Source organism: Saccopteryx bilineata, chromosome 2, assembly GCF_036850765.1.
Source record: "Saccopteryx bilineata isolate mSacBil1 chromosome 2, mSacBil1_pri_phased_curated, whole genome shotgun sequence".
Classification (NCBI taxonomy): domain Eukaryota; kingdom Metazoa; phylum Chordata; class Mammalia; order Chiroptera; family Emballonuridae; genus Saccopteryx; species Saccopteryx bilineata.
This window is the reverse complement of record NC_089491.1, coordinates 366,443,241-366,465,851: the sequence shown is the minus strand read 5'-3', so window position 1 is coordinate 366,465,851 and position 22,611 is coordinate 366,443,241. Positions and strand designations below refer to the sequence as shown.

The following is a 22,611-nucleotide window of genomic DNA, read 5'->3' as shown; positions in this document are numbered from 1 at the left end:
TCAGGGCAGGAGGAAAAGGTGTCAGTGATGGAGCCTCCCAGGCCCCTGGTGCCTAGAAAGCACCTCATGCTCACCTGGGCCAGCGGCGCACGTGCAGGCTGGGCAAGAGCACCTGCTGCCCCCGCCAGCCCTCCCCCTGCTGGGCGGACGTGCATCCCGCTCCGCGGTGAGAGTGGCATTAGTCCAGGGGGCCCAGCCTGTCCACGCCTCAGATGCACCCCAAGAGAAACAAAGCCGTTCACAGCACACAGGCCCTTCTCCTCTCACTTCCCCGTGCAAAGAACGCTGCTGGCTCACGTCGCGGTTCCGGGTGGGACTGTGCCGGCGTGTGTGAGACAGGAGGTGCCAGCCTGTTCCACAACCTTCTCAGGTCTTAAAATAAGCCCCTTCTGTGGCATGTTCACAGCAGTGTGAGGAGCTGGAGGACAGGAAATCTGCTTCTGCTCGGCAGGAGCACAAAGCCTCACCCACCCCCACCTCGGGCCTCCTGGGTGTGCCCCCCCGCCCCCCCATCGGCACTCTGGCTGAGCCCCTTCCAGGCAGCAGGAGGCGCTGGCCCCAGGCAGGGGGAGTGGGGGCGTGAGCTTCTCTTGCACAGGTGTTCACGTGGGGCCAATCTCCCATCCGAGCAGTGGGGCCCATCAGCAGAGGAGCCTTGGTCCTTAGTGGCAAAGCCAATTCAAAGCCCCAACCCCCGCCGTGAGAGAGGCACCTAAGAAACCGGAGTCAGACCCACTTCTAACAGCTGGACCCGTGACAGGCAGGGGTGAGCCGGAACCCTAGACCTTTCTCTCATCAGGGACAGTGTGCAGGGAAGTTTCTATTCGTCCCTGGATAGAGAGACTCCCAACCTCAAAAATAACTGAAAAATAGCCTAACCAGCGGTGGCGCAGTGGATAGAGCATTGACCTGGAACACTTGGGTCTCCACCTTTTTCTGTCCCAACTGTCCAGTCTCCAGTCAACAAACCAAAGACCCCGGCCGCCTGTCCCAGGTTCGAATTCCCGAGGTCGCCAGCTTAAGCGTGGATTATCAACATCATCACATGGTCACTGGCTTGAGGCAGGGGTCATGGGCTCAGGTTGAGCACCCCCCCCCCATAAAGGCACATATAAGAAACAATCAGTGAACAACTAAAGTGCCACAACTACAAATTGATGCTTCTCATCTCTAAAAAATAATTGAAAAATAATTTTACAGCAATATCCCAGGTCCCTCATGACAAGCGCCTCTGCTGACATTTAAATGTAAAGCCTAAGGGGCTGGGGTCTCAGGCCCGGGACTCGGCAGCTCTGGTCCAGGTCAACATGCTGGTTCTCTGGAGCCAGCCAGCAGCCCAGGGCCAGAACTTCAGCCCTCTGCTCTCTGAGGCTCTGGTTTGAGGCCAAAGCCCAGCCCCAGGCTTGCCTGTCCTTGCCAGCTCCTGGGGCTTATCAGGCCCTCCACTTGAGGCCCCCACTGGCCATACCCCCTGGGGCACCTGTGGGGGCCCACAGCAGCAAGGAAATTCGCCCCACTCTGGCTGCCTGCTAACTGCCTGTCTTGTCTTTTTCTTCTTGACTCTTCCAGTGAGAAGCGGCACCTTCAAGTCAACGTCACCAACCCTGTGCAGTGCAGCCTGCATGGGAAGAAGTGCACCGTTTCCGTGGAGACGCGGCTCAACCAGCCACAGCCCGACTTCACCAAGAACCGCTCGGGCTTCATCCTCAGTGTGCCCGGGAACTGATGCCCACCCGCGGGGGCCCCGCCAGGGAGCGGGGCAGCGGAGCCCGGAGCCCGCCGCAGCGTCATCGGTCCTGATCTAATCGCTGAGCCTGCTACTGCCCGCTAGAAATCAGCTCGCAAGGGTCCTGCTTGGGGAGGAGCCCCTCTCTGCCCGCTCTCAGGCCCTTCCCCTGAGGTCTTCTTCCCGGCTTTCTGCCTTTGGTCTCCACCTTCCTCTGTCCCAACTGTCCAGTCCCCAATCAACAAACCAAAGACCCCGGCCGCCTGTCCCAGAGCCCTGGGCTGTCGTCCAGACCACATCTCACCTCGGAGGCAACTTGCCGGTGCCTTCAGTTGATCAAGGCCCTGTGGTCGGGCCAGTTCAAGTCGGTGCACCTGAGCCAGTGACCAGCTGCTGACCCTGTAAGGGCCGAGGGTGGGGGTGGGGTGCTCAGGAGTTTCCCCAGCGAGAGACATGCTCCCCCAGGAAGGTTGATGGAGACAGTTGGGGAGGTGGTCCTGCGTTCCCTGTGAGCGCATCCTGCCACACCTTGTCCCCCAAGGTGGTCGCGGCCCCCAGACCTGGCTCCGGGAGCTGCTCAGCTCAGTGGGCCCCATCCCACCAGCAGCCAGCCAAAGCCCTCAGGTGCGCAGGGTCACCTGTGTGACCAGCCCCTCAGCCCAGAGCCTGCGCTCCGCCAGGCCACCTGCCGCCTCTCTGGAAGGGAGCCCCTGGCCCGTGCCTCTGGCTGTCTTCCACTTATTTTTGCATTTTGTAGGGTAGCTAATCAGATACCGTGTCCACTGTGCCCACACTCGTGTCAGGAACACTAGTAAGAAAATGGAGTTGCAGGGTCTGGAAGCTTCCCTTCTGACACCGGTGTTTCCTCCTCATTCAGACAACCAGGACTGGGACGGGAGGGTCAGAGCACACAGGATGTTGGAAGCGGAGAGAGGAAACCGGAACGTGGGGCCCTGGCACTGCAGGCCAGGCCAGAATGCCCACCCCGCCCCGTAGACGGACGTGGGGCAGGCGGACCTCAGGCCAGGGCAGCAGGGCCGTCTTGCCAGTCACCGCCCAACACTGCCTTCGGGTGCCTTCCTGAGACCCCCCTCCTGTCTCAGCTGAAGGGGACACCATGAACCTCTGGGCGGCCTGGGCCTCCCTGCCAGGAGCCTTGAAAGAAGAGACTCGGGGCACCTGGTGGGCACGGGCCGAGGGTGAGCCCTCACCTCAGGAGGAGGAGCCAAGCAGGGGTCACAGGGACATGCTGACGGCTTCCCTTTCTGCCACACATGCTGCCGCCTGCCCCCCCCATGCCCCTGTCCTGTCGCCTGACCCCACGCAACACCAGGTGCCGAGTGCAGCCTTCTGTGCCTTACCCAGCGCCTGCCCCAGCCACCGGCTGACCCCCAGGCCGTCCCCGCAGTCCAGTCCCCTTTGCACCCCCCACCCCTGCCCCCCAGGGCCCGCACACCTTTGCGCCGAGTGGAGTTTTCAGCAGAGAATCCCGCTGGCATGCTGTCCTGGGGAACCCGTCATTCTGGAGGCCTGGCCAGCGGCCGGCACAGCAGAGGTGCGCCAGCCCGGGGTGGCGACGCTCAGTTTTGCCAAGCACCTTGACACGAGTTGAACCGTCTTAACTGGAACATTGCCTCTCCGCTTCCCCGAACTTGTCGCTTTATACTAGACACATGCAAATGTATGTTTTTTAGACACCAAAACAGAACATGCCAAATGAGTGCCTCTCAGAGGCCAGGGAGGAGGAAGAGGGGAGTTTGCAGTCCTTCCTCCCGCCCGTCCATGTTGCCTGTAGCCCCTCAGCCCAGCACGAGGGCCAGAGGACCACCAGCTGTCACAAGCACTTTTTCATGATGTTCTAAGAGAAGTCAGTGTGGCCACTGAAGGAGGACCAGGAATCTCGGGTGAGACCATGGTCACGCTTCCGGGCGCCGGGGGAAGCAGAACACAGTGATTGTACACCATCAAGTGTTCCTCTTGATTTAATTAAATGCAGTTTATGGTTTGGTGCATATATTCCTATTTTCCATTAAATTAACTCTATTTCTAAAGCATATTTTGATTTACCACCAAGAGCAATAAAGCATTAAATCTTATTTTTAAAGGTGTTCTGCTTATCTGTGATGGAAAACTCTACCTGGAATGGTGAACCTTTAGCTTATCCAGTCAGCTGTTCCCCCAGCAGGTGAAAGGGAGTGGCAAGCACAAAAAAGATAAACCGGAGGCTACTTTACCCTAGTCTTCTGAACAAAAATACGATGTGAGCAAGAAGGAGGCTGTGGGAAGGAGTGAGGGGGTGGGAGGCCGTGAGGTTCAATCCGCACACTCTCTTCTGCTGCTCTGAGGCCTGGGGGCTGGATTCCAAGCTCAGTGCTTTCATGCTGACTGCGGTTGAAGCCTATGTTTGTAAAGGGAAGGCTAGGCAGCCAGCTAGCCTCCCCCACGCTGGCCGGCTGGGGGCGGTGGGAGGCAGAGCCAGCGCGACTCCTTGGGGTGGGGGCAAAGCTTCAGGCGAGACCCCAGCAGCCTCAGACCACAAAGACGCCCTCGGGAAAGTGAGTGGCCCACTCACAACGCTGACAGCCCCCAAGACGCAACCTGAGCAGAAAGGCCTCCCTGGTGCCCAGGGCAGCTCCAGACCGCAGGTGCAGAGCCTGGACAGCAGCCTGTCCACACCACCAGGCCCTGCGGCTGCAGCAGGTGGCATGAGTGGGCAGACTACTTACTGGCAGTACAAGCACACCGCATTTTATTGTGCTCACAGGGGCTGCATTTTTAACACACTGAAGGCAAGAGCCTCCACCAGCAGAGACGGCAGCTCCTGACTGCGGTACTCCCTTGACTGTGGGTGGCCTGGAACCGAACCCACGCTACCTCCAGGGTGCACCTGTCCGGCCGGGGGGGGGGGGGCACCCACTCTTTGGGAAAACAGCTGTGTTAGGCTTGCTTGCTAGCACTTTGCCTGATTGGTGCAGGAGCACATAAGGCTACAGTGCTTGCCCTCAGCACGGATTGCAGATTGCCTGCCCACCGCTATGAGGGGATGCTTTTCTTGCTGTTTGTTCGCCTGCTGCCTTGAGAGGAGGTTTCCTCGTCAGTTTGCTCATCTATTAAACGCGAATGGCCCAATGCTTTCTGGCTCAGCAGTTTTCCTGCCCTCTGCCTGAATCCAATGTGGACCTGCCTGGCCGGCATTTACAGTGGGCTTACCTGGGAGCCCCAGGGCTGGGCCCCGTGGACACCACTCCACTCCCGCTGGTCTGGATGCCTCTGGGCAGTGGGCACTGAGCAGAGCCCCCAGGGCCCCTGGAGGGGAGCAAGCAGCCTTGGAGCCAAGCTCCACAAACGGGGCCTAAGACCTGGCGCTCCTGCAGAACCACTCGGCCAGCCCGCGCCAGGCCACACCTGGGCCTGGTCAGCCAGGCAGCCACTCCCCCTCCCAGCCGCTAACCCAGAGCTGACTTAACCTGTGCTTCTTCCTTAATCACCTTAACATCAACGCCACTCTGCTTGTTAAGCCCTCTCCCTACCCCCCTTCCTCCCATCCCCCCTCTCCTCCCCCCAACACAAATCCAATTATGTTCTGAGTGCAGGGATCATTTATAAAAGGGGCCTCCGGCCTGCTCATGAATGATGTGCCCACAAAGGAGACCTAGGTAATGGATGGTCAGTGCATTTTATTTAATCAGCACGGTACAAAAATAAATAAAAATAAGGGAGGGGGGATTAAATTACAGCCAAACTGAGCTTCATGACCTTGTCAGATTATAAACCACACACACTTACAAACACACTACGCACACATACAAAAATGAGACGAATATAAATTAATATTAACAATACCCACAGTTTGGTCAAAGAATAGCTACAGAAGAAATTGCACTAAAAACCAACATACATCGCACGTTGTGTAATTAGCAGTTTCAAATATACAGCTATGAAAAATTCTGAGTGAAAAAAAAATGGCACATTTTGTTTTCATTGCAAGTTTAACAACTGTTGGAACAAAACTAAATTCTAATAACTGCATGGAAAGAATATATCAACCCTTCAGCTTTACAAGGAAGAGAAAAACCAAATCCTGAACTATTACCCCTGTGACTTGTTCTGTGCACGGGTGTAATTTTCACAGCCATCTGTTCTAAGATTATTTTTCTTAAGACACAAAATGCTCCTGGTCTGCATGCACATCACTAAAAAAGCAACAAAGAATAAAGGGTGTGTTGTTGTTGTTTTTTTTGTCGGTTAGTTTTTTCTTTTTTTATTGTTGTTCTAAAAGTAGTCTTCATAGCAGCATGTCAAATGGGTTCATTGCTTGCACACTCAAGTGTATCAGTTCCTTACACAATACTGACGACCGGAGGGTGGAGAGCACGGCAGGCTTCACGCTGATGTAACCAGTTACTCCTTAGTCCCAGCCACTCCTGAAATTTGCACCTCCTCCAAAAAATTAAATAAATATGGAGAAAGAGAAGGAAAGACAAAGCTGGAACCCTGTGGACGTGACCTGGCTGCACAGTTCCGGGCCAAGTCCAGCTGGCCGAACAAGCGACTGCAAACACAGGCCCCTCCTCCGGAGACTCCGCACCGAACCGCCCTCTGCCCCGAGGGCCTCCTACCTCCCGCGGCAGCAGGATGTGAGCAGACAGGCCGTGTGACAACTCCAGCAGAGAAGAGGGCTGCAGTGAAGTCTGGGCCCACAGCCGTAGGCTCCCTCCAGCTCTGCATCAGATCATCGGGCGGCCCGAACAGCAAGGCATGAGCCTCGAGGCGCAGCTGGACCCGTGCTCGCCCACACGGGCAGGTCCTCTTATACGTGTTACCACGGGCAGGTGGGCTCTGCTCCAGGCCTCTTCTTAAACCCGGACCTCAATTTCACAGTTTGTCCTTTTTTACATGAGTTTCAGTAGTGCTTGTGCTGAAATGGGCAGCCACCTGGGACCTAATCCTATGTAAAATGACCCTCTGCCTCCCCTCCAGCCCCGCATTCCAGCATTCCCTGGGGGACTAGGAAGAGAGAATTCTCTGTAGCCTTCACACTGGTCTTTGTTTCCCAAAGCCAGAGTGATGGGCCATGGAGGAAGACTCGCTCCCTTCTCTTGGTCCTCTCCCAAGTCCCAAGCCACCAATCTGGGAGAATTAGAAAGAAAATTGATTAAGTACACATCGTGTTTTTACAGCCACTGGAGTAAAGCGGAAACCAAAACCAGCAGCTGCAAATGATCAGCTGTAGAATCAGCAGGCTTCCAAAGCAATCAGGAGTCCTACTCCCGTCTTGTAATTGTCTCCAAGATCCAGCTGTCTCACTTGGCCTTGTGGGGGCAAGGCTTCGTCTTCAGAAGAAACTCAAGTGTTTGGAAACAGCTCTGAATTAAAAAGGGTAGAGGTGGGGGCACATCATTACCTCCCCCCAGCCACCAGCTCTGCAGAACAAATATGTGCACCAGCAAGAAGAGGCCTTAAACCTTAGGTGGGCACTGGCTCAGTCTCGGGCATGGCACCCCCACCTACCCAGAAGGCAGGCTGTTGATCACGGGCACCTCAGCTGTCCTGGCCTTCACCACAGGGTGACGAAGCTGCATTATCCAAATGAAATACCCAGGGGAGGACTTGTCCCCAGCTACACCCCACCTCTTTAGCTGGGACTCAAAAAGAACTTAATGAGTCAAACCAGCTCATTAACCAACATTGCCAACACGCAGGGAACAGGACAAGGGGGGTGAGGGGCAAGCTCCAAGCCTCCCCTAAGGGAAAGCCCTTCTCCCTGAAACAGAAAAAACAAGCAAACAAGGTTGTGTGCAGCCAAACAACAGGACACAACCTTTGCACCAGGCTGGTGGCTCCTCCACTGCCGAGGGATCCTGCCTCACAGCCCCACGTGCGGGCGGCTCAGTCAGGGCGGCTGCTCGGGCCTCTGGAGGATGGACAGCCCAAGGCAGAAGCCAGAAAAGGGCCCCCAACCATTGCAATTCTTCCCCAAGCCCACTGGCCAGAGGCCTTCTCGGCTCCCATGCAGGGAGCACCGGACAGCCGCACCTGCCGGGCCCAGGGGCCCCGCACGGACACAGGCAGGAGAGGCCAGTCAGTCCTGCAAATTCCCCAAAGCAGAAGAAGGTCAGGGACCTGGGTGGCTCTGAATACATCTTCTGGGTTTTGCACAAGGTTCAGAAGTTCAAAAGCGCCCCGAGTTCTTGTCAAGGCTGAAGAAAACCCCAAGGAGAGAAGGTGGGCCAGGAGAGGCCCTTGGTGGCTTTGCTAAACACATACTGTACATAGAATCTGATTTTTTTAATAATAAACTTTTTTAAATGAACTGAATCCTTGAGCCATGGTGCTGGCTACAGGGCTCACCGATCCAGGCCGAGGAGGAGCCGCTTCTTGTCTTCCTGGCCACTCTCGTTCTTCAGGTCGGAGAACACCTGTGTGAAGTAGTGTGGATCGGCGTTGATCTGCAGCATCTTGGAGCTCATGAGGTTGATGACGGAGAGACAGCGGTCCCAAAAGGCCTCCTTGCAGCTCTCCACCAGGAAGGGCTTGAGCGGGTAGGAGATCTCATTGCCCATGTAGGAGTAGGAGAGGTACAGGCAGGTCAGCAGCACCGCCTGGAGCTCGTGGTCAGAGCCCACCTCGGAGGAGATCACGTCCCTGCAGAGCATGTACAGGAAGACCACGTTGGCCGGCGTGATGAAGCCCTGGTCCTGCCAGCCCTGCAGCAGCAGCGAGCGGTCCACGCTGCGCAGCCAGAGCACAGGGTCCGTGGGAGACAGGTGCTTCAAGCGGTAGCACCGGCGGCAGAGAAACTCGCCCAGGCAGCGCAGCAGCTCGCTGGTGGACGCCTGGACGATGACCCGTTTGGGAGTCCCTGCGGAGGTGACAGCAGGGTGCGGGGCCTTCTTGACCGAGGAGGAGACCCCGGTCTGGGAGCCCGAGAGCTGGCCGGCAGCGGGGGCGGGCGGCTGGGCCGGTGGGGGCTGGGTGAACGTGGACAGGTTGGCGCACGACAGCGACTTCTTCAGGTTCTCATTGTTGAGGTGCGTGATGTTGTTCTGGTAGCTGCCGTTGGGCTGCACCTTCTTGGAGTTCTTCTTCTTGGCCGACACGGCCACGATCCTCTTCCAGGGCAGCACGGAGATTAGGGAGTGCCGTTTCAGGTTCTTGTCCTTGGCGTTCTTGCTGTTCTGCACGGCCGTGTAGTGGCCCACCGTGGCCGCGCCATCCTCAAACAGCGTGGCCTTGCGGTAGCTGGGGGACAGGGACAGCACCGTGCCCATGGTGCCGCTGCGCGTCGGGCGGGGGCCCGCGCTCCTGCGCGCCCAGCCTGCCGGCCCGAGGGAGAAAACGGCTCCCCGAGCCCGCGGCGGCCCCGGGGAGGAGGCGGGAGCGCTCCCGGGGACGCGTGCTGCCCCTTCGGATCTGCGTGGAAAACAAGATGGTTCTCAGCACCAGGCGGGGCTCGCGCCGCGCTACTCCGCCCCGGCCTCGCGGCTCCCGCAGACCTGACCCCGGCCCCGTACTCGAGCCTTCCCCGGGCCCCGCGCCGCAACCTGGCCGCCTCCACTGCGGCACCCCCGCCCGCCGCGCCGGACCGCCACCGGAGGGGACCCCCGCCTCGACCCCGCGCGCGGCCCCGACCCCAGCCCCGGCTCCCCGGGGCAGCGGGCCGCCGCGAGGCGCAGGCTTACCCGGCAGGCGGCGGCTCCTGCGCCCTGCGCCCTCCGCAATGCGCGCCGCGGTCCCGGCGCTCGGCGGGGCTCGGCGGGGCTCGCGCTCAGCGGCGGCGGTGGCAGCTCCGGAGCTACTGTCCAAGGTTCTGCAGGCGCCGCGGCCCCGCCCCCGACTCGGCCGCCTTCGCCGCTGCCGCCGCGCTCCCGCCCGGCGCGCACCTCAGAGATCTCCCTCCCGAGAGCGCGCGCGGCCCACGCGCCGGCGCGGACGGGCCTGGTGTAGCCCGGGAGCCGGGGCCGCCGCCGTCCTCAACACGAGCCGCGTGCGGTGCCGGCAGGGACGCGGCCGCGAGCCGGAGGAGCGTGACTCGCCGTGCCTCAGCGAGGACCCGGACTCGCGCGGCAGCGGGGACGCTCGGCGCCGGCCCGCCCCGCCCTCGAGCCGTCCCCTCCCGCACTGCTCGCCGCCTGCTCCGCTCCGCTCCGCCGCTCCAGCGGCAGCAGGCCGGCCGCGTGCGAGTCCCGGGCGGCCCGAGCAGCCGAGCTCGGGCCGGTGGGGAACGCCGGGGCGGAGCCGGGACCGACACCGACCCCGCCCGGCGCCCCGCCCAAACACGTGCTGCCTTTGTTCCCGCCGCGGCGCCCGCAGCTGCGGGACGCGGGGGCGCTCTCCGCCTTGTCCCCGCCGCGGCGACGCGGGGCTAACCCGGGCAGAGGCTGCCACCCGAGCCGCACGAGAAGCCATCCACGGAGGCCCGGGCCCAAAGCTACCCCCTTCCGTTTAACATCCTCCTTCCCGGGAAAGAAGCTCGGGAGCTTGGGGAGGAAGGAGGGGAGAGGCGAAGCCTTTGCTGAGGCCGCCCGAGTGTCTCGCGCAGACGGAGTGGACTGTCCCATTCCAGGTAATGCTCACGGCCCGGATGGGTCTTAGAAATCCAGGCTAGAGGCGTAGGCAGTTCTGGGTCGTTCCACAAACAGCACCTGGCTATCCCACATCACACCCGAGGCAGTTCTCTGAGGCCCCTGGTTGGGCTCCTGTGTTTGCAACCTCGAAATTTCCACTCGCCCTCTTCTGTTACAGTGAAACTGAAGCAACTGCTTCTCCAACCAGCCTCTGAGCCACTGAATTAAATGTTTCTCATGCTAAACATTTATAATATCCAGACTTGGTGCAGGTAAAAAATTTAAATATCGAGTAAAATTCTGGTTTTCATAACTGCTCCCCTCACAGAGAAGAATCAGATCCTTCACTTGTTTTTCTTTTAATTTGGTTCTGGAGATTGACTCAGATTTGACCGCAAACCTGGGAAACATCTGTATTCAAATGATCACCTCTGGACCACGTGATGAGCAAGGGGCAATCCAGAAAAGAGGACGCCCAGTTCCTGACTCCCAGACCACGCAGACATACCAGGCTGCTGGCTGCACCAGCTCCAACTACTGCCCTGAGCAGAACAGAAATCTGGTAGTATTTAGAACAATGCCACATCAGAAAGTACTCGAATTTGCTTATGTACTACCCAGAGCTCTCTCCATCAACAGTGGCAACTTAAAGCTTTAGGGGCCTTGAGGATTATATAGAAAATACCTTGCTCTGTACCCAGAGGGCTACTTTTTCCACAGCCCTTCAAAAAACATCCACAGACGCTGTTAACTTAGAGGATGAAGGCAGGTTCCTTCCATGTCCCCTCCCTCTGAATGCTCCTCAGTGTACAGCCCCTACCAGCTCTTCAAATGGAGGTCTCTCCAACCCTTTTCTATTGTAACAAACTCTAAGAAGTAATCTTCGAGTTCCTGGCCCAGTGACTCATAGCTGAACCCGCGGCCTTTCTATCTCTAGCTGAAGCCCAGCTTTAGAGTTGGCCGTGTTCATGTTGCCTTCTCTGTATCTCAAAGTCCCATTCAGATTCTGGTGTTAAGCAAAGGTTGTGCTGCTTCTCATTTCCCAAAATATGCCTAGATTTCTGAGGCTGTAATCCAGCCCTTAAAACCATCGGGACCCACCCTGTTGCCTGCACCTACAAATATAATTCTGGCTATTGCAATTCATGGTGGGCAGTGCCAAGCTCCACTTTACCCACTCTTTTCCAAACCAAGGAAGCATGAATTTTGCCTGGACCTCTTCCAGCCTGGCTGCAGTCTAGTGTCCTCTCTTGCCTTTGCCCAGCCAGCCATTCCCCCAGCACCTTCAAAAGGAACTCTTGGCAGAATAACCCCAACCTCCACACACTTATCAAAGACAAAGTCAGATTTGGAGCAGAGTATGAATGGAATAGCATCGCCAGCCCACCTGCTGTTGTGACTGAGAAGACTGTCCGAAACCCCTGCCCACCCGAGCGGTGCCTGCTCTGCCTGCCACAGCGCCTCCGCTCATTCAGCCCACCCCCACCCCCTCAAGCTTCCATCACTGCTCCAACTGAGAGGTGAGGAAGGGCAATGATCTGCCAGGAATGGCAGAAACAAAGACCCAGACAGCAGATGCAGCCAAATGATGCAGAGCAGTTTTCTTCCAAAGAACTGCAGGAAAGATCTCCAAATCCCACTCCCATCAGCCTGTTTATCCTATAGCCTATCTCAAGCTGCTGGCAAGACCAGGCTGCTTGGCACTTGCACTGCTGAGCTGCTTATGTATCACAGGAGAGTCCCTGCCTTCTGCATGCCACCCTCTCTTACCTCCCCCAGGGAGGCCAAGGCCCTAACCAGCTAGCTTCCAGAAGGGGTTTAAAATAAAGCCTGGCTGAGCCCTGGCTCCTGAGGATGTGATGCTGTTCTTCCAAGGATCACAGAGCGGCCCCTAGTGGCCCTTCTGGGCAGTAGGTTACATAACGCCAGCAGCAGCAACAGCATGGCTCTCAAGGCCTCAGCCTTGCTCCCTACTCCACCAGAATCCCATTAACAAGGAAAGCCCTGGCACCAGGAAGGCTGGTGCCAGAAAGGTTCTTAGGTGAGTGAGCCGTGCCCAGGCCACCCTCTCCGCTGTGCCTAGACCCAGCTTATTTGAGGGCAAGAGGGGAAGCAGTCCTGGAGGTCTAGAGCAGAACTGTCCAAAAATATATATATAACATGGGCCACAAATGCAAGCCACAAAGGTAATTTTTTTTTCTAGCAGCCATATTTTTTTAAAAAAGTAAAAAGAAACAGGTGAATTGTAATAATACATTTTATTTAGCCCAATAGTGCTAAAAATTTCAACATATAAAAAGGTTGAGCTATTTTACATTCTTTTATCATACTAAATCTTCCAAGTCAGGTTGGGATTACATTTGCAGTGCACCACAGTTGAAACCAGCCCCATTTCAGGAGCTCAACTCCCACAGGTGGCTCAGGGAGTACCCACGGGACAGAGCACTCTACAGGGAGTCATCAGACCTACAAAGGGAGCAGAGGAGAGGGCTGCTGCCAGATTGAGCTCCTCCGGGCTGCCCCGGCATGGGAAACCCCTGCCCTACACTCCACCTCTGTGGATACCTTTGGAATCTTTTTTTTTCAATCCTTTATTAAAGTATAACTTTTCCTGCAAGTAAAAATCTACAGCGATACAATACTTGAAACAACAATAGAGTTGCTCATACTGAAGCAGAGGCAGCAGCTAGAGCTCACCCACCCTTCCAGTGGCCCCAAAGCCCCTCAGAAGACCAGGGTCTGAGAGGCAGTGTGACAATCCCTGCTTCTGAAGATTCCAAATGGAAACTAAACCACAACTGAGTGTCAGGACTACTCAGGCACTTGCATTTCCATCACTTAATATAACCCTCAAACCTCGGTCACCTACATGGAGGCGCCATCCTCATCGTGTAAGAGGAAGCAGGCTCAGAGGATATTACATATCTATACCCAAACCTATGTCCACACTGCCTTGGAAAAACAGAGATACCTGAGCACCAATCCCCATTTCAGGCCTACCAGACCAACTCTCTTATCCACTTCACCCCACACCTAAAGGTCTCCCGCAAAGCAAATGAGATAGTACAGCTTTGGCCAGTCCAGAGGGCTACACAGAGCCGTCTGCACTGATCAGAAGCCCTTCAGCACTCAAGAAAGGACACTTTTTGAAAAAAAAATTATTTTTATTGGAACTCATCTGAACATCAGATATACCTGGTGTTGGTTAGCAAGAACCGTTTGTACATTTGATATTGATGGTGCCAAAACCAAAACAGTGACAGACATGATGGGGAGATGCTGGGAACAAAGACCTGATTTTGGAGAGGAAATTAAAAGCCAGTCAGATTCAGTGAGGATGCAAAACCTGGTACAACAAAATCCTTTTACAAAATATAAATTTATTACGAAAACCTGGGAGGATAATCTGAGAAGGGAAAGACAGAGGCTGGCAGGAAGGAGGCGTGGAGGGAGAGGGAGAGGGAAAGGGAGAGGAAGAGCAGGAGCTGAGCACACCAGAGGTGCAGAAGCCTCCCCGCCCCCGTCCCCGTCCCCCTCGCCTCCTCCCAGTCCCCGCAGCCTCTTCCCACGCAGCATGCTGGAAACGCTCCACCTCCCACCCCTCCATTTTTAAGGGAGAAATAAAGAAGCTCCCTGGGAAGGAGTCACCAGGTTGCTTGAAAACCCAACAAAAATTAAAACACACACACACACACACTCCCCACTGTCTCATTTCCAATGTTCACTGTTTAAAAAAGGAATAAATCTGTCTGCCAGCAGGAGAGGATGAGTGGGACAGGGAGAGAAGCTAATGGACGTCAGACAGCCTGACTTCCCCAGAGGGGGACAGAGGCAAGGAGACAGGTGGTGGTCTCCTGGTTCAGAGAGGACAGAGGGGACAAGAGCAGAGGAAGGGGGCAATTAAAACACGTCTAATCTAGTTTACTGTGTTAAAAAGAGCCACATGCACAGCAGGCCCCGCGGGCCCACCCTGCTCCCCGTGTGGCCGTGGTGGACAGAGCTCCTGGCCTTGCCCCCATTCCTTCACAGTCAGAGCGGAGCTGGGCGGTGGCGGCGTCGGCGCTGCTGAGATGGCGGCGGGCCTGCGGCCAGTCTGCTGGGGCCAGTCTGCTAGAGCCGTGGTTGGAGGGAAGGAGGGTGGACAGGCCGTATGACAGGGGAAAGAACACTGGAACGCCTCATTTCAAATAAAGAAAACAGCAGTCTTTACACAGTTGTTTGTTTTGGTTCAGTACAAACAGAATAAAAAGTCGTTGCTTTGATGGTCAGGCAAACACCCAATTCTGAAGAGGAGAGGTGAGGCCCAGCAGGTGGAGGAGAGCCCCGCGGCGGGCAGAGCGCCTGGCTCGGCAGCCCTCTCCCAGGAGGCAGAGAGCACAGCTTTAGGTAGTGTAAGCCTTTTTCCTTTTATTTAGAATAATCTTTTTTTTCTTTTTCTTTTTTTTTTAAGCAATGTCCCCACTCCCAAGTTGGGCAGTAAAGATTACATGAGAACTGGCACACCTATTGGCTGGAATACAGATGCACCAAATGAGGATTTTAAAACTTTCCAAGCGAAAAGTAGAACAAAAAGAAAAAAGAGTCTCCTAGCAATTTCCCCCAAGGTTTCACTCTCCCGCACACACACTCTCCAGAGGACCGCTAAGATCCAGCCCTGTGAGAGGACAGAGCCGCGTCAACCGGAGCCGAGGCCGCGTGGGCTCTGTCCCGACCCGACTGGCCGAAGACGGTGCTGCCGGCGGTCCTGGCGCCAGCACTCACCTATGTCAGTTTCTTGGCTTTGTTGTAGAGAGAATCCACTACTTTGCTCATGTTCTGAATCGTTTCCAGGGCAGCTTCGTAAGTTTTATCTACTGGGGGTTCATCGAAAATAATCAAGACACCCTCCCCCTGGTCCAAGATCCCTGCAGGAAACACAAGGGCAACCCAGGTAAAAGAAGGGATTAGACACAAAAGCATTTGAGAAACACCCTCTCCCAGCTGCCTCATTTCTTCCAGAAAGAGAGAAAAAGAGAACTCAACACCCTGTTCCATTTGTACATGTTTATTATTCACTCTCATCCCAGGGAACCACCAGGTAAAACAAATGGAACATTTTTGTTCAAGATAAACAAGAAGGCCCTGGCCGGTTGGCTCAGCGGTAGAGCGTCGGCCTAGCGTGCGGAGTACCCGGGTTCGATTCCTGGCCAGGGCACATAGGAGAAGCGCCCATTTGCTTCTCCACCCCTCCACCGCGTCTTCCTCTCTGTCTCTCTCTTCCCCTCCCGCAGCCAAGGCTCCATTGGAGCAAAGATGGCCCGGGCGCTGGGGATGGCTCTGTGGCCTCTGCCTCAGGCGCTAGAGTGGCTCTGGTCGCAACATGGCGACGCCTAGGATGGGCAGAGCATCGCCCCCTGGTGGGCAGAGCATCGCCCCATGGTGGGCGTGCCGGGTGGATCCCGGTCGGGCGCATGCGGGAGTCTGTCTGACTGTCTCTCCCTGTTTCCAGCTTCAGAAAAATGCAAAAATGCAAAAAAAAAAAAAAAAAAGATAAACAAGAACATGTTGCCTCCTCAACCATTTATTACCACCCCCAGCCCCCTTGCCTATATAACTGTTACTCACCGTGAAATTTCTTGTCAAGAATCATCTGCGACAATTTTCTCTCCACATCGGCCTAAAATCAAAGCACTTGATTAAAGAGACCAATACCACTAGTCAGAGACCACAATGACATGAATGCCTTCCATAAAAGGGTCTTAGGACAGACTGACTAAAAACAAAGCGGCAACAATGCAACTCCAGCTCTGAGCCATGGTCCCCACTCCCCTCTGAGGAGCTTGGGAACTTTCCAACAAGGCCCACTGAGCGTGAACACCAGCCCCTCCACACATCCGTTCCCCAAGACAAGCTCAGCACTCCTTACCTTGGAGAGTTTGATGAGGCTAGATATGTGTTCGATCTACAAGAAAAGGTAGAGACACCAACACTGAGAGTTACACCTTTGCCTCTAATGTGGCGTTGGGGGTGGGGGCTGCCACTGTAAATCCTGCTGGGTATCTCTACAGGGCCAGAGTTTTTTGGCTGTGCTTAGGTCTCTTGTGCTCTGTCCATCTGACTTCATCACTACAGACAATAAACACACTCCTGTCCCACACACCCAGGAAAGAAAACATTTACCATATGGGTGGTAACCACAGAAGCCAAGAGAAGACTGCACTGAACACAAGCAGGAGTGATCTCAGCAGCCTCTACCCTCAGCCTCCCTCTTTGACTCTTGTTCTCTGTCAAAAATCCCAAACTCTTGCCCTGGCCGGTTGGCTCAGCGGTAGAGCGTCGGCCTAGCGTGCGGAGGACCCGGGTTCGATTCCCGGCCAGGGCACACAGGAGAAGCGCCCATTTGCTTCTCCACCCCTCCGCCGCGCTTTCCTCTCTGTCTCTCTCTTCCCCTCCTGCAGCCAAGGCTCCATTGGAGCAGAGATGGCCCGGGCGCTGGGGATGGCTCTGTGGCCTCTGCCTCAGGCGCTAGAGTGGCTCTGGTCGCAACATGGCGACGCCCAGGATGGGCAGAGCGTCGCCCCTGGTGGGCGTGCCGGGTGGATCCCGGTCGGGCGCATGCGGGAGTCTGTCTGACTGTCTCTCCCTGTTTCCAGCTTCAGAAAAATGAAAAAAAAAAAAAAAAAATCCCAAACTCTTGCTGGCCTCCTGACTACCAGGCACATCCTTGGAAGTGAGAGCCTATTTACTGCGCCTGGGTGTGGGAAGGAGAGCTACAGTGAGGATACCTAGCCAGAAACCCGCTCCCACCAGGGTCCCCAGGAGGCTTCTTACCTGTACTCTGGAAAAAGGCTCAATGACTCGGATCAGATTCTGTTCCAGTAAGTTATCATACAACTTGGCCAAATGTGTGCTGATGATTGGGTCATCCCGGAGCTCTGCCCGGTAATCTGTCAGGGCCTGCCAAAAAGCCAGTCACAGAGATTGGCACACAGACGCAGCTAAAAGTCATGCTTCTCCTAGTTTCCTAGGTAGTCTACTGGCCTATGTAACTACATGGCTGACTACAGTTCTGGGGGGCGGAGGATGAAAGAGCAGCCATGACAGAAGGCAGAACAAAAGGAATGTCAAGAACTAAAAGAGCCTGACCAGACGGTGGCGCAGTGGATAGAGCATCGGACTGGGATGCGGAGGACCCAGGTTCGAGACCCTGAGGTCGCCAGCTTGAGCATGGGTTCATCTGGTTTGAGCAAAGCTCACCAGCTTGGACCCAAGGTCACTGGCTCAAGCAAGGGGTTACTCGGTCTGCTGAAGGCCCACGGTCAAGGCACATATGAGAAAGCAATCAATGAACAACTCAGGTGTCGCAAAGAAAAACTGATGATTGATGCTCTCACCTCTCCGTTCCTGTCTGTCCCTATCTAACCCTCGCTCTGACTCACTCTGTCTCTGTAAGAAAAAAAAACAATAAACTAAAAGATGGAGCCGCCGTAGGAACCATCCTTCTGTCCGAAAGCTTCATGTTGACAGCTTAAACCATATAAGCCCCAAGAGTGGCTCAGTTTGTAAGCCAAATTCACAATATACACAACGTGTATTCCATGGAATAAATAGCATGTCCATTGGGGAAGAAAAAGAATTCTCAGGTTAACTAATGGGAAATAGTGAATTCCACAGCTGGTTCTTGGAGTTTTACAAGGAACATCAATCAGCACAGTGTAGCTCTGCAATTAGCACCGTTTTTTTATTATTTTTCTTTTTAAAATTTTTTAAAGATTTTATTTATTCATTATTAGAAAGAGAGGAGTAGGAAGTATCAGTTCCCATAAGTGCCTTGACCAGGCAAACCTAGGGTTTTGAACTGATGACATCAGTGTTAGAGGTCAATGCTTTATCCACTGCGCCACACAGGTCAGGCGGCACCTTTCCAATGAAACACTGGTTTAGCCCTAGTGTTCCTAAATACCTGATCACAGGCCTTTTCCCAAAGAACCCCTAATACAAGTGTTCCATCAAACAGCCCAAACTTTGGGATAAAATGACCTACTTATTCATGTATGTTGTTTATTTACTTTTAGTAACGGTCTCAGTATCCCAGCTCATGTCAGCTGTGCTATAAGGTGTTAAGGAAGCAAAGAAATCGTGCCAAGTAAAGAACTAAAACTGGCAAGAAACTTCCAGGAAGATGACAACTCTTGGAGTCAGCCAAGGCGACATGGTCTAGTCTCCATCCACACTAAGATTTCTGTCCAGGACCTAGGTCTGTTTTTATTAAGTTGGTCATTAGACAAGAAGAGAGAGGTTCAGAAAAGAATATTTAAGTCTCAGCCCTGATGGTTGGTTGGAACATCACCCCAATACTCCAAGGTTGCAGGTTCAATCACCAGTCAGGGCATACACAAGAATCAAACAATGAATGCTTAAATTAATGGAACAACAAATCATCTTCCTTCCTCCCTCTCTCTCTCCCTCATTCCTTTCTAAAAAGACACATACACACATATTGTATATCTCACCCTACTGCTTAGACAAATTTTCTTCCTTTTCAAACTTTCACAGGCCCTGACAGGTTGGCTCAGTGGTAGAGCGTCGACCTGGCATGCAGGAGTCCCAGGTTCGATTCCCAGCCAGGGCCCACAGGAGAAGCGCCCATCTGCTTCTCCACCCCTCCCCCTCTCCTTCATCTCTGTCTCTCTCTTCCCCTCCCGCAGCCACGGCTCTACTGGAGCAAAGTTTGCCCTGGCACTGAGGATGGCTCTGTGGCCTCTGCCTCAGGTGCTAGAATGGCTCTGATTGCGGCAGGGCGACGCCCCAAGATGGGCAGACCATCGCCCCCTGATGGGCATGCCAGGTGGATCCCGTCAGGCGCATGCGGGAGTCTGTCTGACTGCCTCCCGGTTTCCAGCTTCGGAAAATACAAAAAAAAAAAAAACTTTCACAAACATTGAGTAAAGGCTCAATAGGCAAAGCAATAGGCTGTCATCCTGAGGAAGTGTCTTTTGGTCCACACTTGGATGCACACATCAGGACTTCTTTTGTCCACAAAGGAGAAGTAGACATGGCATTTCTGAAGCTGAAGGAATAGCTAAGACCATGCCATGTGGAACAAGCAGTAGGCCTGGAATCAAATCCTGATACATATCAGCTGTGTGACTTCAGGCATCCTCTTTGAATCACAATACCCTCAACCATAAAATGCAGATAATAGGTTTGTTATGAAAAATCAAAGTGAAATAAGGGTGACAGAACTTTTGAAACTGAGAGTACTGTATATAAATGATGTATCACAACTCAACAAATTTCATTGTACAAGAGCTTAACTATTTCCTAGTTGTGATACTGCACTATATTAAGATGTAACCAGAGGGGGAAACTGGGTGAACAGTATATGGGATAATTCCATATTCTCTCTGCAACTTCTTGTGAAACTACAATTATTTAACAAGTTTTTTAAAAAGTACTTGAATGCCCCTCTCTTCCATTTGTTTCCTGCCAACCCAATACCATGCTTACCTTTTCAAAATCTGCCAATGATCTGTTCTTGCTAGCCTGGGCCACACATTTTAATGCTTCTGTCTAAGAATAAAAAGGAAAAATAGTGAAAGGCGATCTATTCTGCATACCCATCTCATAAGCAGTATGCTATGTCCCAATAACTTCCAGCTACAAGGAAGAACATGCCCCACAATTATTCTTCACAGACTGGGAAGAAAAGCTAAAGGATACCACTGTGTGCCAACCAATTCCCTTTTGAAATCTGAAATGCGTTAAAAATACTAGGAAATGGCCCTGGCCGGTTGGCTCAGTGGTAGAGCGTCGGCCTGGCGTGAAGGAGTCCCGGGTTCGATTCCCAGCCAGGGCACACAGGAGAGGCGCCCATTTGCTTCTCCACCCCTCCCCCTCTCCTTCCTCTCTGTCTCTCTCTTCCCCTCCCGCAGCCAAGGCTCCATTGGAGCAAAGATGGCCCGGGCGCTGGGGATGGCTCTGTGGCCTCTGCCTTAGGCGCTAGAATGGCTCTGGACGCAACAGGGCGACAACTCCAGAGGGACAGGGCATCGCCCCCTGGGGGGCATGCCGGGTGGATCCTGGTCGGGCACATGTGGGAGTCTGTCTGACTGCCTCCCTGTTTCCAGCTTCGGAAAAATGAAAAAAAAAAAGGGGGGGGGATTATCAGAGAACTGTGATTTCTTTCCCCTTTTCCAAGATTCTTTCTCCCATAATCCCCAGACTTAGATCTGGTCACACCTGTCCTTTATCAAGACTCCTCTTGTACCAGCCTATGGTTCTGAAATAAGGGTGTTTGTCTTATACAGCAGACTTTAAAATAGTGCAAAGTGCAGTCCCTAGCATTTGTCCTATAGACAAGACAAATGTCCTAATGACAAAAGCCTGGACCTTAGAGCCAAGATAACCCAAATTCAAAGTCTGGCTCCACCACTACTGGTTTCTGGACCTTGTCTTGGACACATGATCTCTCTTAGCCTGTCTTCTCAACTCGACTTCTGCATAGGGTAGTGAGTCTTTCACTTTAGCAATAACCAGTATTCTTTTGGTCAAAACTAAAAGCTGACCTGAAACTTTTTCTGATAAAAAGCCAATTTGGGCCAATTGTGAAGAAGGTAGAAATCACATTCTGGCCATTCCTATAAAGATACAGTGAGACAAGCCAATGTGTCCGTTCTTTAGAGACAACTACATTTGAATCTACAAAGATTACTTTTACTTTAGTAGTGATATTTAAGCAAAGTACAAAGAAGCAATGGTGCAGACATCATCTTTACATGGCTCACTCACAGCTAAGGAGGCCTCTCCTTGCATACATCCACATCTCAGGACATGAGTGCAAAGGTACTAACATGAGAAGCATTCAGGTGAATTCTCAAAACCTGGCTTCTGCACCAAGCACTGTGATCTCAAAGCACATGTGCACCTTACCAGGCTCCAACTCGGAGAATCCAAGATGTCATACTCTGCACATGTCAAATTTGCAAGTCTAGCTCAGAGTAGAACAATTTCCTGATCAAAGCGAAATGTAACGTAAATCAATGCAATTCAGTTCTGCAGTCCCTTAAACCACCTAATGTCCATAAGAGCGCCAAACACTGACTTTTTAGGGAAAGAATTTAATAGTATAGGAAATATACTGAATGGGTTTAAGGGAAAGAAGGGGGTAAAGATAACAATGTAGAATGGAGACCTAAAGAGCACTGGTCTCACCACACATCATGTGGAACAGACAACATGCTGGCCCCAGAGAGCAGAGACCACAACTGCAGTCAAGGTGTCCCTACCTGCCTCCCCGCATACCGAAGGGCAAGCTTCCCGCTCACCAGAGCCTGGACATCTTCTGGGCTACAAAAAAAAGACATACTTGGTCAATGCTCTAAAATATTATGTTTGCAAGTATAGGTTTAAGCGAATTTCTTTTTCTCAGAATCCCACTGAGAATCATCAGCCCCCAACCCTAAACTCATATGCCCCTCACATTGCAGAAGCCAGGATTTCTACACTCTAGGACAAAACTCAGCACTGAGGAGTAGAAAAACTCCAACATTAAAAAGAAAGCCATACTGAACCTACCAAAGGTAGCAGAACCAAGGGGCCCTGGCCGGTTGGCTCAGTGGTAGAGAGTCGGCCTGGCGTGTGGAAGTCCCGGGTTCGATTCCCGGCCAGGGCACACAGCCAGGGCACACAGAAGAAGCGCCCATCTGCTTCTCCACCCTTCTCCCTCTCCTTCCTCTCTGTCTCTCTCTTCCCCTCCCGCAGCCAAGGCTCCATTGGAGCAAAGTTGGCCCGGCGCTGAGGATGGCTCCATGGCCTCCATCTCAGGCGCTAGAATGGCTCCAGCTGAGCCGGAGCAATGCCCCAGAGGGGCAGAGCATCGCCCCCTGGTGGGTATGCTGGGTGGATCCTGGTCGGGTGAATGAGGGAGTCTATCTGCCACCCTGCTTCTAACTTCGGAAAAATACAAAGTAGCAGAACTAAGGGGCAGAATAAATGTAAGTCAAATCCCAATATAAGATCCAAAAAGAAGCCCCATGAGTATCTTATTCCCCAAAAAATGTAGGTAAATTCTGTATTGCTCTTTATAAAACATGCCATACTTGCTATTGTCTCTTTTTCAAACTTCTCCCTAACCTCTTCCTTAAGCCACGACCACTCTGGGTTGTCTAGCTGGCTGGTGCTGGTCTATAAGCTATTTTCTGGCCCTCTGTCCTGTGCTCAGCAACACTGTGGACACAATTATTGCAGGATGAAGACAACACTCCGAGAGACTGGGAAGGAAACTTCTAAAATCTCTCCCCAGTTCTGAAGGACTAGCAAGTGCAAGTGCTCTGGATG

General features: G+C 53.6%; 3 protein-coding genes across 5 annotated transcripts in view; 1 reads left to right on the top strand and 2 right to left on the bottom strand.

Annotated features, from left to right (window-relative positions):
• The window catches only part of MYO1D (myosin ID), a 366,899-nt gene extending 363,069 nt beyond the window's left edge, over positions 1–3,830 (top strand). The window contains exon 22 of the mRNA XM_066263321.1: positions 1,570–3,830. Coding sequence (XP_066119418.1) covers positions 1,570–1,726 — 157 coding nt within the window. The 3' untranslated portion in view covers positions 1,727–3,830. The remainder of the gene's footprint in view (positions 1–1,569) is intronic.
• A 1,553-nt stretch (positions 3,831–5,383) lies between these two features.
• On the bottom strand, positions 5,384–9,544 carry CDK5R1 (cyclin dependent kinase 5 regulatory subunit 1). Its single transcript, XM_066263320.1, has 2 exons — positions 9,409–9,544; positions 5,384–9,139 (listed from the first exon to the last, which is right to left on the bottom strand). The coding sequence occupies exon 2, from the start codon at positions 8,995–8,997 to the stop codon at positions 8,074–8,076; it is 924 nt and encodes a 307-aa protein (XP_066119417.1). The 5' UTR covers positions 8,998–9,139; positions 9,409–9,544; the 3' UTR covers positions 5,384–8,073.
• A 2,988-nt stretch (positions 9,545–12,532) lies between these two features.
• Positions 12,533–22,611, bottom strand: part of PSMD11 (proteasome 26S subunit, non-ATPase 11) — a 41,267-nt gene continuing 31,188 nt past the window's right edge. Inside the window, exons 8-14 of one of the 3 annotated variants that reach the window (XM_066263318.1) lie at positions 21,561–21,621; positions 19,783–19,845; positions 17,104–17,229; positions 16,199–16,234; positions 15,898–15,949; positions 15,055–15,197; positions 12,533–12,759 (exon numbers count right to left, since the gene is read on the bottom strand). In XM_066263318.1, coding sequence (XP_066119415.1) covers positions 15,055–15,197; positions 15,898–15,949; positions 16,199–16,234; positions 17,104–17,229; positions 19,783–19,845; positions 21,561–21,621 — 481 coding nt within the window. In that variant the 3' untranslated portion in view covers positions 12,533–12,759. Of the gene's footprint in view, positions 12,760–13,480; positions 15,198–15,897; positions 15,950–16,198; positions 16,235–17,103; positions 17,230–19,782; positions 19,846–21,560; positions 21,622–22,611 lie in introns of those variants that run through there. The other 2 variants (XM_066263317.1, XM_066263319.1) reach the window with 2 other exon arrangements.